The sequence below is a fragment of the Neoarius graeffei genome, chromosome 4, assembly GCF_027579695.1.
Source record: "Neoarius graeffei isolate fNeoGra1 chromosome 4, fNeoGra1.pri, whole genome shotgun sequence".
Classification (NCBI taxonomy): Eukaryota; Metazoa; Chordata; class Actinopteri; order Siluriformes; family Ariidae; genus Neoarius; species Neoarius graeffei.
In genome coordinates, this window is record NC_083572.1 from 32,465,467 (window position 1) to 32,483,665 (window position 18,199).

The 18,199-nt window shown below is 39.1% G+C and overlaps 1 protein-coding gene across 1 annotated transcript in view; it reads right to left on the reverse strand.

Annotated features, from left to right (window-relative positions):
• Positions 1 to 18,199, reverse strand: part of esyt1b (extended synaptotagmin-like protein 1b) — a 227,765-nt gene that overhangs the window by 145,261 nt on the left and 64,305 nt on the right. Inside the window, exons 15-22 of the mRNA XM_060919134.1 lie at positions 16,773 to 16,859; positions 13,990 to 14,139; positions 11,923 to 12,027; positions 11,670 to 11,846; positions 11,497 to 11,582; positions 11,351 to 11,399; positions 7,624 to 7,713; positions 7,430 to 7,525 (exon numbers count right to left, since the gene is read on the reverse strand). Coding sequence (XP_060775117.1) covers positions 7,430 to 7,525; positions 7,624 to 7,713; positions 11,351 to 11,399; positions 11,497 to 11,582; positions 11,670 to 11,846; positions 11,923 to 12,027; positions 13,990 to 14,139; positions 16,773 to 16,859 — 840 coding nt within the window. The remainder of the gene's footprint in view (positions 1 to 7,429; positions 7,526 to 7,623; positions 7,714 to 11,350; positions 11,400 to 11,496; positions 11,583 to 11,669; positions 11,847 to 11,922; positions 12,028 to 13,989; positions 14,140 to 16,772; positions 16,860 to 18,199) is intronic.

Consider the following 18,199-nt stretch of genomic DNA (forward strand, 5'->3'; position numbering starts at 1 on the left):
CTTAAAACCGCCCAATCTGGCAACACTGCATCCAGCCTCTTCTATTATGTGTGCAGTGTTTCGCTGGACAAACAACGAGTGAGCTACAGCGCGCGTACAGCTTAACCAGATCTTGTGCTATAACATGCGCAGCTGGTAATCAAAGTGACTTTCACTTTTCTGTTCTGTTACACTGTTCCGTGTCCAATGTCCAAAATGAAAAGTTAGTTTTCAACTGTTCAGCTAAAAAAAATGTAATTAAAACGATTGTGTTGTTGAAATGATGTGTTTGCAATTTATTTATAATCAAAAACTGATACAGGTGGATGAAAGAGTGATAGTGTGATAAAAAAATACTATACTAGTACTACTGAGTGATAAGAAGTCCTAGTGAATGCTTGATAAGTAGACAATAAATAATTAGGTGTATTTTTCAGCATGTGCTGTGCGCACGCACTTTGACTCAACATAATACTAACGGCAAGAAATAAAAGTTACTTTCACCCCTGAGTATGCAGTGTTTGACTTAAACCAAATAATGAGCCAAGGTAATGAAATAAGAAAATGTTGATAAAATAAGACTTGATGATTACAATATCATTACACATCACAATATACTTACGTTCATTTAACATAGGCCTACTTATGACCAGATCGGTTTACGACCGGTCAGTTGCAACCAAACGCAGTCGTAAGTCGACAACTACCTGTGTGTGTGTGTGTGTGTGTGTGTGTGTGTGTGTGTGTGTGTGTGTGCGCGTGTGTACACACACACACGCGCGCGCGCACACACACACAGTGCCTTGAAAAAGTATTCATACCCCTTGAACTTTTTCACATTTTTCCACCTTACAACCACGAACTTAAAAGTTTTTTATTGAGATTTTATGTGATAGACCAACACAGAGTAGCACATAATTGTGAAGTGAAACGAAAATGATAAATGGTCTTCAAAATTTTAAACAAATAAAAATCTGAAAAATGTGATGTGCATTAGCATTCAGCCCCCCTGCATCAATACTTTGTAGAACCACCTTTTGCTGCAATTACAGCTGCAAGTCTTTTGTGGTACGTCTCTACCAGCTTTGCACATCTAGACACTGAAATTTTTGCCCATTCTTCTTTGCAAAATAGCTCAAGCTTAGCCAGATTGGATGGAGAGCATCTGTGAACAGCAATTTTCAAGTCTTGCCACAGATGCTCAATGGGATTTAGGTCTGGACTTTGACTGGGCCATTCTAACACATGAATATTCTTTGATCTAAACCATTCCATTGTAGCTCTGGCTGTATGTTTAGGGTCATTGTCTTGCTGGAAGGTGAATCTCCTTCCCAGTCTCAAGTCTTTTGCAGCCTCCAACAGGTTTTCTTCCAGGATTGCCCTGTATTTAGCTCCATCCATCTTCCCATCAACTCTGACCAGCTTCCCTGTCCCTGCTGAAGAAAAGCATCCCCATAGCATGATGCTGCCACCACCATGTTTCACAGTGGGGATGGTGTGTGCAGGGTGATGAGCAGTGTTAGCTTTCTGCCACACATAGCACTTTGCATTTAGGCCAAAAAGTTCAACTTTGGTCTCTTCTGACCAAAGCACCTTCTTCCACATGTTTGCTGTGTCCCCTACATGGCTTCTGGCAAACTGCAAACGGGACTTCTTATGCCCGTCTTTCAACAATGGCTTTCTTCTTGCCACTCTTCCAAAAAGGCCAGATTTGTGGAGTGTACGACTTATAGTTGTCCTGTGCACAGATTCTCCCACCTGAGCTGTGGATTTCTGCAGCTCCTCCAGAGTGATCATGGGCCTCTTGGCTGCTTCTCTGACCAGTGCTCTCCTTGCTCGCTCTGTCAGTTTAGGTGGACGGCCATGTCTTGGTAGGTTTGCAGTTGTGCCATACTTTTCCCATTTTTGAATGATGGATTGAACAGTGCAAGTGGAAGGATGGCAAGCCTAAAGACCATCATAACTACACAATGGGCAGTATTTGCATCAGTATTTGCAGTATTTTCATACTTTTATACTCTTTAATGAAAGGTGATACAAGGCAGAAGTCCGCGCCGTTTTTCAGCAGTCGCGTCACATGACCAACGCCAGCAAATCAGGAAGGTGGATGTCACAGTGACGTTGTCCAATGACGACGCCAGCTAGAGCTCAGCACAGCGTATCCGCGTATTCTCAATGTTTACACAGCACCGGATCAGACACGATCTGGATTGAATACGTGGACCCTGGCGGATTCCCGTTTCCCGGCGTTTCCAGGCGTTTTAATGTAAACGGACAGTGCATCCGCGAAGAAAACGAGACAGATACGGTCTAATGTAAACTTGGCCTTAGTCTATCTTCATCTTAACAACAAAGGACACTCATTTCAGGATTGCAACGTACGCATTTTAGCCAGAGAGGATCGTTGGTATGAGTGAGGAGTTAAAGAAGCCATTTTTGTCAACCTGGAATAGCAATCACTGAACAGAGGTGGGGGTCTAAGACATAATTTACCAGTCACCTACAGTGCAGTCCTTGGCACACTTCACAGACAACTGAATGCACACCAAAACCCAGCTGTTTTCAGTGACTCACAGGAGGACAGAGAGAACCAGCAATCCATTGATCACCCCAACGACTCTCGAGGCCGTTCACACCCAGCCCCCAGTGACCCACGCCAACAGGATGACTCAACGACACCTTAGGATTGCTTTTCATCCATGAGAGAATAAATACCTGATACTCCCTATTAGTCAGACAGAACTGAAGAAGCCTTTCGGATGAGAAGTGAAACATCTTCAAGAATCTTCAAGCAAGTCCAGTTGCTCTCTTTTACCACCCACATTTTACTATGACTTGGATGACTGAGAATCTTCACAGACAGACTTAAAATATGAGCTAATTTTATCCCTAATCTATCCCCAATGAGCACGCCCATGGTGACGGTGGCAAGGAAAAACTCCCCCAGACGACATGAGGTGCATATATGTGACGCCTCACCAAATCCAGGGACACATGTCGGCCGAAACGAATCCGAGATAATCGCAAAAGCAGCATTTTTTTCGAAATTTGTGATGTTTTTTTTTCCATCATGTGCAAGTTGAGATCTTGACGAATGCAATCAGTATTTCAGATAATAGATTGTTTTGTTGGAAAAGCATACATTTTTTGTTGCAAATTGTCTCGTTTTTGTCAGGACTGTAGCCTGCTGGGGGGTGTGGGTAAATTACCATATGGGCCATTCACATGATGATTTAAGTCTTTTGTTTGTTTTTTTTCGCGAATCAGCTGTATGATACGAGCTGAGCTCGTGGCTACTTAAGCTGCATACAGGCATGTAATTTCACTATGGAATGAGGAAGCTAAACAGAGTGCAGAGGAGCTGAAACACCGCGAAGCAAACAGACACACGGTATTTACATCGGAGATAACCATTTCTAGCAAAAAAAACGCAACCAAAAGGAAGCTAGGATTACATTCCATCGGAGGCATTGGTGTGTGCAAGGCGCAGTTTCTCTTTCTGATGGGGTAAGTTTATTAATCTAAGGCTGTGTGGTTATTTTTGCATGTAACGGAGAGTGTTGTGGTTTGGTTAAGCCTAGGTCACAACCGGACGTACGATTTTTTGGCCGTGTGATTTTTGGCGTTTCCCAAATCACTGCGTTTTTTTTTTTTCATGGAGAAAGACGCGCGTTGGCTGTAAGTTTGTCTTGCAACCTGAAAAAAACATAAGCACCCGTAGAGTTTGTTTGACATGACAAAGAACCTCTGCGGCCGGTCTGCGGCTCGAAAATCAGCACATCACACGCACGCTCTCATGCGTTTCACACGCGCCCGCCGTGCGTTTCTTGCGGTTTTTGCACATAGACTGGCCGTAGGAGCACGTACAGCCGGTTGTGACCGAGGCTTTACATGAAACTAGTGTTGTGTTAGTTGTGTCATCATCGTGCTATCTTTCTTATGGTGTGAGTAATTTTTCAACCACAAAACGTTAAAGTCTACTTTAGGACTTATTTTTGTACTTCATAATTGTTTTGGGCATACTTTGCATGGAAGGAAAATTGACGTGGTGATCTTTGTTTACATGAAAGTAGTATCATGCTAGCTCGTAGGGGGTAGGGCTTTCCTTAATGTCATGCAAATGAGCACCATTATGTGCCCGCCCTACACCCAGAGTAGCTGAGATGGAAAACTTTGAGGGCGATTTTCTCCCTTTTCTGTTTTAAGAGGTATGCACTTTCAAAAGGCCACACATTCTTCAAATATTGTCAGATCTCCACATGGAAGGCATCATTGGAAAGCTTAGAAACTGTACTTTCTGAATCTGTCAATAACTCAAAATGCCCCCGGGCAGACGTGTCCCTGGATTCTGGAACATATATGTGTGCGCGCGCATATATATATATATATATATATATATATATATATATATATATATATATATATATATTAGTGCTGTCAAAAATGTTGCGTTATTAACGCGTTAACTTGACTCAATTTTAACGGCGATAATTTTTTTATCGCGAGATTAACGCTCTGTGACATGATGTAGGTTTTTCATAAGCTTTTGAAACTGCCAGGAACTTGGAACAGAGACTTTGCTTAGAAACCCAGCAGCTAGACTGTAATGCCGCGCCCTGCACAGCCAGAGTCCTCTGCCCTCCTCGCCCAAAGAATCAGCGCGGGCAGGGCGCGCTAGTAGAGATGGGATCCGCATCTTTGTGATCTGTTCTTTGAAAAGAGCCGTTCAAAAGACTGACTCATTTGGCTCTTTTTAAATATATTTATTCAGTTTTAAGAAGACAGCGTCTAAAGAAGCCAGATCCCTCTGAACTGTAAACTCAATGCTATCCCAGAAATCCTTCCTGTAATATGCAAATTTGGCCGCCTCTGATTGGACAGCGCGACGCATCAACAGGCAGAAAGTGTAAAAGTACAAAATGTGTTAAATGAGCTGAAACAGTAAAGATCAGATTCAATGCAATATTTATCAACGAACAACTTAAACTTAATATAATAGTGTACTTTATATTATAATCAAGCATGTCAAGCCTACCGTCACTGTGTAACCTGTCTCTCTTTAGTTGTAGACTAACTCAAATAGTAGATCATTTCACTCATGGTTCTCTTGCTAGCCTCGCGCCGGTGCTCGGCTTAGGTTTCACTTTGCAGTGGCTGTGTCAAGACGTGTTATGCTTTGCAATAAAAACAAAAAACAAAAAACACAACATTGGTAAAAAGCAAGCCCATTCACTTTTTTTATGCTGATAAGAGAATTACAATGTTTTTTATGTGACAAAAATGTGCGATTAAATTGCGATTAATCGCGAGTTAACTATGACTGTCGCGACATTAATCGCGATTAAATATTTTAATCGCTTGACAGCACTAATATATTATATATATATATATATATATATATATATATATATATATATATATAATATTGCTGTTAAATAAAAATAGTTGTCATATCGAATTGTTTGGGGGTTTTTTTGCTACAAAGTAAAAAAAGCTGACTGAACATCCTCCAAAAGTAGGGATTCCCTATTGTTTTTGCCAGGGGTTGTATTTGGATTACAATAATTGCCTGTGTGCTGTTCATATCTCAAAAGGTTTTCTTTAGCAGAGGTTTTAGGGCAGATGTTTTTCAGTTGTGTCTAGGCTATGAAACTGAAAACAAGTACTTGCTCAAAAACTCAAACTGGGCAATAGGACAATGCATATTGACAAAGCAGACTCCCATTTTTGCAACAGGATTAATAAGAAGAGATAAAATAAAGTTTAGACCACGAGAACAATAACTGAGAAGATGGCAAAAATTGAAATGAAATAAACACCTATTAGTAGCTAAATATATTGCAAAATGCATTATGCTTGATATCATGGATAGTCACTATTGTGATTATCACATTACCCATATTTACTATAGTCTTGTCTTAATTTAGCTGGAATTTACCCATGTTTTGTGGGCTCTGTTCAGATGTCTCTGCTCTCCATACTATTTAAAAAACAAAACAAAAACAATATGCTGAAGTCGCGCAAAAAGAATGAAGCCTTTCAAGGGCTGATTTATAATTCTGTGTTGAATCATGTTTGTGTGTCTGTTTCGCAATGCAGAAAAGGGTTTATGGGTAAATGTGACCTGCAGAACTGCACTGACAGACTCACAAGCATATATCCTGCTATGATTGCTAGAATTGTGGATTTAATCAGTAGATGAAGCGACACTACAGAAATGATTATGGTGAAAATTTACTTAGTTTATAATTGATCAGTATTGCTCTGATGTAAAGGTGAGAGAAAAATGTCATCCCTTCTATCCGGACATCAGAGAAAATTATGCTTTTTTTGGCCATGAATGACTGTGGCATTTTCAGGATTCCAACTTATGATCTCCCAGCAACAGGGTGATTCCTTTTCTGTTACACCACTTTGGAGTCCAGACATAAGCTGCTTGAGTTGCAAATGCTATATTTTCTATGTGACTGCCATAAAAATAAAGTGAGACATATGAAGGGAATTTTGTAGATCATGAGGGAAATCAACATTCCAAACCGGAATTTATGGTACTGGTTATTATGAAGGTTTTTATTTTTATTAATTTTTTTTTTACACTATCTTTAGTCAAGGGTATGGTATTTCAATTTGAGACCAGTATGTATTCATTTCACCTTCAACTTTTGCAATGTTTTCCTCCAAACTTGCCCTCTCTCATACAAAGAGCCCCTGCTTGCATGCTCCTGCTCAAAACTGTTTGTCTGCACTCAGATATAGTTTCTTGCTCAAATGTCCTGTGCTTCAGTTTGAGTCCATCTGCTTACACTTTCTGTGCTCTCTCATTAATTTTGGTGAAACAACCCTATCAAAATTCACCAACCAATAGAATGCAAGGTATAATACTGACCAATGAAATCATCAGTGCCTCCTTGGGCGCATTTGCTTTACTTATGGGTGGGTTACTGTTTAACCAGGTTCAAGGCAACGGGAAGCCAATGAGAAAACAAGTTAAAGTACATATACCAGTAATAAGGCCCTGGACAGCGGGAGTGGATAAACTTGGTTAAACATTAACTGCCCGTCAGTAAAGCAAATGCAAAGGAGACAGTGACAATTTCATTGATCAACATCATACCTTGAATTCTGAACATGAAATTAATAAATACTGCTCTCAAAATGAAAGAGCATGCTCTTGATTAAAGATGGGGGGGGGGCTCCAGATATATATATTCTGAACACTTTCTGAAGGACATTCTTGCAGTTTGAAGAAATATGACAAGTATGTTCTCAAAACAATAACAAACATTTAAAGTTAATTAAATTACCCTGCAGTCATTCTTTTGGCTATTATGGTGTGCTCGAAAATGGCCACGTTCAATTTATATAATCAAATCAGGAACAAAGTTTCGGATTAGTTTGAATAAAGTTCACTGGTAAGATGTAGTATTAGCGAACAGATGTTAACACTCACAGGAACAGCATAGGCAGCCTCCACATATACAAACAACAGGGCTACAGCAGGTACTGCCTTGTTCATGTACAAGCTCTTAGACTGGTAATGCAACACCTGCAGTGAGAATTAAAGCAGCTTAGTATGTTTCTTTTAGGAACAATGGTGCCCATTTGATGTAACATTCGAAGTTAGAGTAGGGAAAGTCTTCTTACCTGTTGTAGTTTATCAGACTGGGTTACTCTGTGCAGCCACTCCAGAGCCAGATGAACACGGCCATGTTTCACGTCACTCAGGGTAAACCACTGAGATGGAGAGAGCAGTCAGTTCACAAAGGCTTTCCTGAACTGAAATTGGTTCTCTTTTGCAAGTTATAACATTTTAAAGTAAACATTGAAAAGTAAAAAAGAGAAAATTGCATTTAAAAGTCTTTTCTAACAGTGACACAGGAGCATCATAGACATTTTAAAGCAATACTATGTAGGAATTTTATCTTAAAACATCAGCTTCAAAATATTTTTGATGGTATATTGACTTGTAATAGGGAGAATGGCTCGACTTCCATTCCAAGTCCATGCCCAGTTCACCAGTTTTAGCACTGAGACATCTCGCAAGAACTGTGTAACGCTTTATGGCACAGCGAGAACTGAATAACGCTTTATGGTACTCCAGCTAGATTCCAAAATTGGCCAGCAACATTAGCCATAAAAATAAACTAAATCGGTATTCTCAGTACGGACATCGTGGCAGTCGAGGTGGAGATGAAAAGCGATACTGTCGAAGGAAGCCAAGAAGAGAAAAAGTGTGTGACCGAGAAATTGACCAGACAAGAGTGAATCTTGGACTTGATTTTACTTGTTGCTAAAAACGAAGAGTGATAAAAGGCTGCAAGACAGACACCAAGCTGGGCTTCTTTCTGTTGAATTTTAAGTAATACTGAATTAGCTGCCTTACTAGATGTTGTACTTGGTTGATGTTTGGCTGTATTAAAGAAGTTGTTGAGTCACTAACTTTTGATCATAAGCCAAGCTGGCCCATTTCAACAGAAATTAGCTACATATATAGCCGCTAGGATACATCTCAAGGTGATGTTAGAAATCTTGTTAAATAACACTGGGACAATGGTACTGGTAATTAAGTACTCGTGTTAGTTGCTGTCTAGCTTTGTTGGCTACTTAAGCCACATCTGCCTGTCTGACAGGACAAGTTGAATATTTGAATGTTGAAAATCACCATTTTTACAGTATTTATTCAAGAGTTATATCAATAAAGTTCCAACAAAACTAGTTCAAATCACTTTGATCCGGCCGTGTTATTGTTTACGAAATTCCAGGGTGGCTAAGTACAGCCAGGGCTCGAAATTAACTTTTTTTCTTTGTGTCCCCCAGTGGTCCCGAATTCTGTGTTGTATTGTCCCGAATGGAAGCAATAGTGTCCCCATTTTTTTCCTCTCTGAAATAACCAGTGGTTAATATTATCATATGAAGTTACTATTATATTTGTAACTATGCGATTTTGAACCCTTTATATCATTTTTACAATAAGTCACAAGACACAAGCGACACATGTCCTATACATCATCTACTTCAAAATTACAGTTATTGCATTTTCAGTTTATTAAACTTTGGCGATCTCACTGTATGAATAGATACCCGTTTATTTAAAGGGGCCAACTAGCTCATTCAGAAAATGTTTCAACTCCCTACATCTGCAGTACACTTTAGTTGAAAATAAGACCCCTTTTATGTTCATTTCATCTACTTATACCTTGAATATATGTTGGCACTTATAAGGCCAACTTATAATTTTCACCATTACCGTTATCCATTTTTATGAACTTTCCGTTATCCATTACCGTTATCCATTTTTATGAACTTTCCGTTATCCATTTTTATGAACTTTCCGTTATCCATTTTTATGAACTTTCGCTGCCGGGTGCAAATGTTAGCACCATCAGCATAGTGCCAGGTCCGAGCCTAGTTGTGCTGCTGACTGACTAAACTTTCTGAACTAGAAAGACACCAAGAAAACTCACTTATTCTGTTGAACGGTATCTTCCGTCAATATCATCCACATCATTCCTGTTGTATTTTATAACGTGTCTAACAGTGTTCATTAAGTTCATTCAGTTGCTAGCGTTGCCTGCAGACCAGGCGATGACACTTTGGATCCTGAAGGTCCCGGAGACGTTATGTCTGGCCTTTCAGTTTCTTCCCCGCGGTCGGTCCGCTTCAACCACTTCAGCATTTTTGTTCTGGCAAGAGTCGGCGCAGCGTGTGCGGTAGCAATTCCATTCCAAGTCCATATAATGCGGACTCCGGCCGAAGATTCTAGAACAGAATGCGCTGCTCTGTAGCCTACGGATGCAGGTGCATCGAAAGTGTAGCTACTATGTATTTTTTGCTGTTAACGTTTTAAAATTAAAATTGACAAATTAGGTGAATGTCTACGTATGTGTTACGGCTTTGTAAATAATATTAATGTAGAACTTTTTTTCTAGATCTATTTTTTTCCATTGTCCCGGGATTGTCCCAGATATGATAATTTTGTGTCCCGATGACATTTTTTATGGTCCCCGGGACATCGGGACACCGTTAGTTTCGAGCACTGAGTACAGCAGGTGCGTATGTAAAAATACCCATGTCGTAATGTCCAATTATAGATTATTAGACTTTGGATTCATTGAAATCGGAGAAATGGTGATCAAATACCTCAATAAAATAAATATCTGTGGCGAATCTTCATTTCATTCAGTCATTGTATTTTTCTTTTGTATGGTACACATTAATAAATCACGAATGTCATAAAATATTTCACAGATATTTTACAACTGTGCCAAACTCACTTACTGTTCGTTTTCATTCACAATGTGATTGTCACCCTCATCATGTCTAACTTGTTTTCTTTCAGTTCATTTCGTCAAAAGAAAGTGAAAAAGACAACAATCCCAAAAAAGATAAGAGGACAAACAAAAACCAAACAGTCTTATGAAAAGAAAAGGAAACACAAGTTCTTTCCAAAGTGGTTCAAAAAATGAGTCTCCTTTCACCTGGTGAGCACAATGTTTTCTAATCTGTCTTTAAATACATTTATACTTCAAGTTTTACTTTTTTTTTTAAGATTTAACTTTATTTCCTCCAGAAGCTTTGAATTTGGGGGGAGTCTAACTTAAAATTGCATATCAAGTAATGGGTAATAGTTTTTGTTTGTTACAATTAAAGTTTCAGTTTTACAGAAAAATTATGAATCATTAAACCATAATGATTATTATACCTTCTTTTTGATAAATTTTGTTAACTACTTTCCTTTCATTGAAATAATAAATACATAGTAATAAAAAACATTATGTCAGGACAAGTGAAAAATCTCGCTGCTTGTCCAACTGGACACATGGATTAAAAAGTTAAATGTCAAGCCCTGGCATGTTTACTTCAAGATAAGTAGTGATCTGTCACATGGCTAATGAGCAAAAAGGGACAATCTGACAGCAGAGTGTACATCTCTGCCAGTGTTATTTATGAAAGATAGGCTGTACATAGCCTTACATAGGCTGTAACCTTATCAGCGTTATCCCTGTCTCACAGATATTTGTAGTTTTTCCGGATGACAGAAGTCATCTTATCTCAGTCCCGTCTCAGGCTAGCATGCAAATTAAAAAAAAAAAAAAAAAAAAGCCACATGCACACATTTGTTCAGTCTTTATCAATTTCATGTCAAATAAGTCTTGAAAGCTTGCAACAAACCTATCTCTGCTAGCCTGGAAAAAAAAATTACATTGCTCAATGTGTATTATGGTTTCTTCAAGCTAAGGTGTCAAAGCAAAAAAAAAAAAAAAAAAGGCTGTTTTCTAGATTTTAGTCGCAGTGACATTTTCTCAGGTATGTGCCATTTTTTTTTTAAATACTGCATTCAACACTGATTTGCTGAGCAGCAAAAACTCACCTTATCCATATGTTTGGATGTAATAATGTCACTTAGTTTGATCTTTAATCTGGAAGCAAAACAACATTAATATTAACCAAAACCATGATAACCATGTTGCGTGAACACAGTAGAACAGAATCCCAGCTATGTTTTCAGTGCATCACCTGCCCATGAAATCATCCTTCATGTCCATGTCTTTGTCAAATACTTCTAATGACAAGTCCTGACCAGGGAGCTCAGTCAAAACCACCTGAAAAAAGAGGAATCTGTGAAATAAATAAAAATAACAATAACAAATTAAGATCTAGTGCAGCCCTAGACATCCCAGCATTTCTACCTCATACATCTCATTCCAGGTGGGGTTGAGGTTTTCCTTAATTGCACGACTTTTAAAGGTGCTGCCCCCAATATTAATGATGATGTAGGGGTCACTCTTCCCCTTCACCATACCCCCCATCAAGTTGTCCTTGGGTATCAAATTCTGTCCCTCCAGCAGGTGAATACGCAGCACCCCCTATAGAGAGGAATCATGGATAAAATAGAGTGAACAATGTTTTTCAAAGCCCAAAAAATATTTGGCTTTGGTTTACCTCAGTGGCAAAACTGTCATGAATGGAGGTATGTTGTGGTCTTGAAGAAAGTGGATCATTTGTGAGAAGGGAGGAGGATACAGCGCTTTCATCAATCCAGAGCACCTAAAAGACAAAATGCCATCAGACCTACTGCACATTAAATTCACATGTATTCATTTGACAGTCACTTTTATGAAAATCAGCATATAAACTGTTACCCCTGAACTCAAACCTCATTTTTAAACTCTTCTTGGATGGCTGATTTCAAGTGTGTGTGTGTGTGTGTGTGTGTGTGTGTGTGTGTGTGGTGGGGAGTGTCTAAATCAACATCTCTATGTACGGCAATCATTTCATTCCAGTGTCTGTGCTAGAATTCCAACACAAGCACAACTCATTTTACTTAATTAGGTGCTCACAGGAACCAAATCTTATTTAACAAGGAAAGTATAAAAACACTGCTGTGGTCATCACTATCCTCTTGCAATAGGACCAGTTCAAATGGCAAAAACAGTGCCAGTAGTACCTTAAATTTAACTGGAATACAAAAAAGTCTATTCATCATGCCAAAAGAATTAAAAAGTTCTGAGTCAGAAAAAGAAGGGTTCAATTCTGGCTTTACTGGAAGACAAAAGTTCATAAGAACAAGGTCAAGCTGCAGACATTGGGGACAACAAAGCTACAGACTGGCAGAGGGCAAAAACGATTCTCCACTGACCAGGATGATCGTCAACTCCTTCGAATGTCACCCAACAACCGTAGGATGACATGAAGTGACCTACAAAAAGAGTCGCAAATGGCAGCTGGGGTTAAGTAATGGTTTGAAACAGGCTCCTCCGGGCAGGGTTTAAGTCATGCAAAGCTAGAAAAAAAAAAGCCCTTTGTTGATGAGAAGCAAAGAAGAGCCAGGCTGAGGTTTGTTAAAGACCATAAGGACTGGACCAGAAGGGAATGGCACAAGGCCATCTTCTCTGATGAGCCCAATTTTCAACTTTTCCCATCACCTGGTTGTCTAATGGTTAGACGGAGACCTGAAGAGGCCTACAAGCCGCAATGTCTTGCACCCATTGTGAAATTTGGTGGAGGATTGGTGATGATCTGGGGGTGATTCAGCAAGGTTGGAATGGGGCAGATTTTTGTTTGTGAAGGACACATGAAACAAGCCATGTACAAGATTATCCTGGAAGAAAACTTGCTTCCTTCGGCTCTGACAATGTTCCCTAACTCTGAGGATTGAGTTTTCCAGCAGGACAGTGCTCCATGCCACACAGCCTGATCAAGGTGTGGATGAGGGACCACAAGATCAAGACCCTGTCATGGCCAACCCAATCTCCAGACCTGAACCCCTCTGGAATGTGATCAAAAGGAAGATGGATGGGCACAAGACAAACAAACCTGAGCTAACTGAATTTTTGTGCCAGGAGTGGCATAAAGTCACCCAAGAGCAACATGAAAAGACTGGTGGAGAGTATGCCAAGATGCATGAAAGCTGTGATTAAATGGTAGGGTTATTCCACCAAATATTGATTTCTGAACTCATCCCAAATTCAAATATTAGTATTGTGTTGTTTAAAATGGAATATGAGCTTGATTTCAATGTATTATTCAAGGTCTGAAAACACATCTTTTTGTTATTTTCACCAGTTGTCATTTGCTGCAATTAAATGCTCTAAGTGACAATTTTATGTGGAATTTTGGGGAAATGTCAGTAGTTTATGGAATAAAACAAAAATGTTCATGTTCCTCAAACACAAATAGTAAAGCCAGACAATCTGATCATTTTACAGTGGTCTCTTAATTTTTTTCCAGAGTTGTGTGTGTAATATATATATTACATTACACACACACACACACACACACACACACACACACGTCAGCGAAACACAAGCAATTCACAATTCTTATTTAAAACAAAATTTCTCAGTACTTTTGTAAAAATCTGAATGGGGAGAGATGCATATGAGCTTATTTAGTGGTCATTATTTTGCAATCTTTCATTTAAGCAAAACAAAACATTTTTTAAGAAAAACCTTACAGCATATTGTTTTTGTACCTTGCAAAGTGCAAAATATTAGAATGTGATGTTACCCTGAGTATAGCGTTGATGTAAATACGACTGGCTGGGCCAGAATGATTCAGCTGAAACCACTGATCCAGGCTAAGCTGAGGACAAGACAGAAGGCGAGAGAGAGGAAGGGACAGGCTGCCCAGGGGCTGTACACGGTCATTATCTTTCACCTGGCAGAACATAGAGAAAGGGATAGACAATTAAATTCTTTTAACATCCAACAAGCCACAACCTCTCAAAAAGAATTAAGAAAGAAAGCATGAAGCATTTCTTTATATTACAAAGAGTGATCAGCACAGAATAAAGTTAATAATGTTAACCCAACAAGATTTCCACTCTATGTTCACTGGCATTGTGATTACAGAACTAGAATACACAATAGTTCATACAAATTGATCATGAATCTGTGATTGACTTAATCTATCTGCAGTTCCCAATCATCAGTTGTCTCAAGCCTAACATCCAGTACATTCTGAATACAGCAGGGAGCATTTTGCAGATTGATCTTCCTAGAACACTGTAAAGTCAATCAACTAAGATCCCTGGATTCAGCCACATGGTCTCTTCCCCAGAAACATCTGGCTACCAGCACATGCAGGGTGAGCTTACAAAAAGCCTGTTTGATACCCAGTGCAGATCAGCATCTTCTATGGGTTGGTATAGAGAGAGCTTAAGGAACACCAACACAACTACATACAATGACTTGACAATTTATATTTATATATATATATATATATATATATATATATATATATATATATATATATATATATATATATACACACACACATATATATATATATATAAAATATATATAAAATTTTAATATAAATTTTTTTTTGCCTCTTTAGCTTCCCAGTGCATTGTACAGTGATGCTTGAAAGTTTGTGAACCCTTTAGAATTTTCTATATTTCTGCATAAATATGACCTAAAACATAATCAGATTTTCACACAAGTCCTAAAAGTAGATAAAGAGAACCCTGTTAAACAAATGAGACAAACATATACTTGGTCATTTATTTACTGAGGAAAATGATCCAATATTACATATCTGTGAGTGGCAAAAGTATGTGAACCTCTAGGATTAGCAATTAATTTGAAGGTGAAATTACAGTCAGGTGTTTTCAATCAATGGGATGACAGTCAGGTGTTTTCAATCAATGGGATGACAATCAGGTGCGAGTGGGCACCGTTTTATTTAAAGAACAGGGATCTATCAAAGTCTGAGCTTCACAACACATGTTTGTGGAAGTGTATCATGGCACGAACAAAGGAGATTTCTGAGGACCTCAGAAAAAGCATTATTGATGTTCATCAGGCTGGAAAAGGTTACAAAACCATTTGTGAAGAGTTTGGACTCCACCAATCCACAGTCAGACAGACTTTGTACAAATGGAGGAAATTCAAGACCATTGTTATCCCCCCCAGGAGTGGCTGACCAACAAAGATCACTCCAAGAGCAAGGCGTGTAATAGTCGGCGAGGTCACAAAGGACCCCAGGGTAACTTCTAAGCAACTGAAGGCCTCTCTCACATTGGCTAATGTTAATGTTCATGAGTCCACCATCAGGAGAACACTGAACAACAATGGTGTGCATGGCAGGGTTGCAAGGAGAAAACCACTGCTCTCCAAAAAGAACAGTGCTTCTCCTTTGCAGTTTGCTAAAAATCACATGGACAAGCCAGAAGGCTATTGGAAAAATGTTTTGTGGACAGATGAAACCAAAATAGAACTTTTTGGTTTAAATGAGAAGCATTATGTTTGGAGAAAGGAAAACACTGCATTCCAGCATAAGAACCTTATCCCATCTGTGAAACGTGGTGGTGGTAGTATCATGGTTTGGGCCTGTTTTGCTGCATCTGGGCCAGGACGGCTTGCCATCAGTGATGGAACAATGAATTCTGAATTATACCAGCCAATTCTAAAGGAAAAATGTCAGGACATCTGTCCATTAACTGAATCTCAAAAGAAGGTAGGTCATGCAGCAAGACAACAACCCTAAGCACACAAGTCGTTCTACCAAAGAATGGTTAAAGAAGAATAAAGTTAATGTTTTGGAATGGCCAAGTCAAAGTCCTGACCTGAATCCAATCGAAATGTTGTGGAAGGACCTGAAGCAAGCAGTTCATGTGAGGAAACCCACCAACATCCCAGAGTTAAAGCTGTTCTGCACAGAGGAATGGGCTAAAATTCCTCCAAGCCAGTGTGCAGGACTGATCAACAGTTACCGGAAATGTTTAGTTGCAGTTATTGCTGCACAAGGAGGTCACACCAGATACTGAAAGCAAAGGTTCACATACTTTTGCCACTCACAGATATGTAACATTGGATCATTTTCCTCAATAAATAAATGACCAAGTATAATATTTTTTGTCTCATTTGTTTAACTGGGTTCTCTTTATCTACTTTTAGCACTTGTGTGAAAATCTGTTGTTGTTTTAGGTCATATTTATGCAGAAATATAGAAAATTCTAAAGGGTTCACAAACTTTCAAGCACCACTGTATATGTTTGTTCCTGCGTGCATCATCAGATGAGCCTGCAGCCTGATCAAGTATAAGAAAGCCTTTTCAGATGACTTTTCAGAGAAGTTTTCTTGTTTTAAAAACATGACAGTCTTGTGATTTGTCTGGCATCAAACGGAGGTCAGGGAAAGAAAGAAACCAGATATTCCTCTATGTAATTTTAAAGTTATTAGTGTGTTACCCGTGATATGTTTATACTGGAATGGAGTTAACCTTGCGTTGCACTGAACTATTGCACCATTAGCCTAGCGAAACAATGCCTTAATGGACTTCCATACCTGGATATCAATATCCTGTTTGTGTGGATCTTGAATGAAGAATGTGAAGGCATCTTCCCACACAGGATTAACCATGTTCCAGCAGGTCTACATGAAAACATGGAAGTGGAAAGTAGTAGTAATAATAATAATAATAATAATAATAATAATAATAATAAACTAGTACTTCTCTAACATGTAACCAATATCTTTGCAATCTTACTGAACAGATACATGCTCTGTTTTTTGGATCATGCTACATGCACAAAAACGACAAAGATCATGTCTTCTATTTTTTTAGTCTTTATGACTAAAAATATAATGCAGGTGATCTCATCAGTGTAAGTGGTAGCATAGAGCTGTACAAATATAAAAAGGGGTTGAGCCTGGATGATACATTATTAAGAGATGTGGCTAAGCATATAGCTGCAATATCTAAACATTCCTTCCTCTCATTCCCTTTATGAATTGGGGTCCAGATGCAGTAAGCTGTTTGCACTGGTTTTCAAATATAGTTCAATAACATTCTTCACAAAAAACCTGCTTGTTACATACAAACCTGCCGCAGAATTTTATGTGCCACACACACAGCAACATGCAAAAAGTGACCAGTTAACACAAAAAAGGTGAGAAATGGAAAGTGCAGCTGATTGCATATTCCATTGATGTAGTAAACCTGAAGAAATTAGCAATAACCAGTTTGGTACGTGATTTAGTCTGCCTCTACTAGATTTAAAAGGAGTTAAGGTCAGGCACATCTCAGTGGCATACGCCATCCCACTTGTGTAATATACATATAACAGTCCAAGCAGCAGATCAGTCTGTAATTGCATTTGAGATGTGAATACGGTATGTCTAACACAACTCTAAATACAGCTCTTTTGAAAGCAGGTCAAGAGAGAAAAATAAGTGTGGCACAACCCAATATAAGTGATCTGGCATTGTGACAGTGGAATCTGTCTGGGAATGCTATTGGTATCCTGAAAACATTGATATTGCTGGCAATTATCTCACCTCATTATCTCTAGCCACTTTATCCTGTTCTACAGGGTCGCAGGCAAGCTGACTACGGGCGAAAGGCGGGGTACACCCTGGACAAGTCGCCAGGTCATCACAGGGCTGACACATAGACATAGACAACCATTCACACCTACGGTCAATTTAGAGTCACCAGTTAATCTAACCTGCATGTCTTTGGACTGTGGGGGAAACTGGAGCGGAAACCCACGCGGACACGGGGAAAACATGCAAACTCCGCACAGAAAGGCCCTCGCCGGCCACGGGGCTCGAACCCGGACCTTCTTGCTGAGAGGCAACAGCGCTAACCACTACACCGCCGTGCTGTTGCTGGCAATTATTTAAATTAAATTTTAAGTGCACATAATAATATAGTACCACAGATGTAATTTTTATGGGCTGCTTCATAGCTAGAGTGAATTTAAACACTG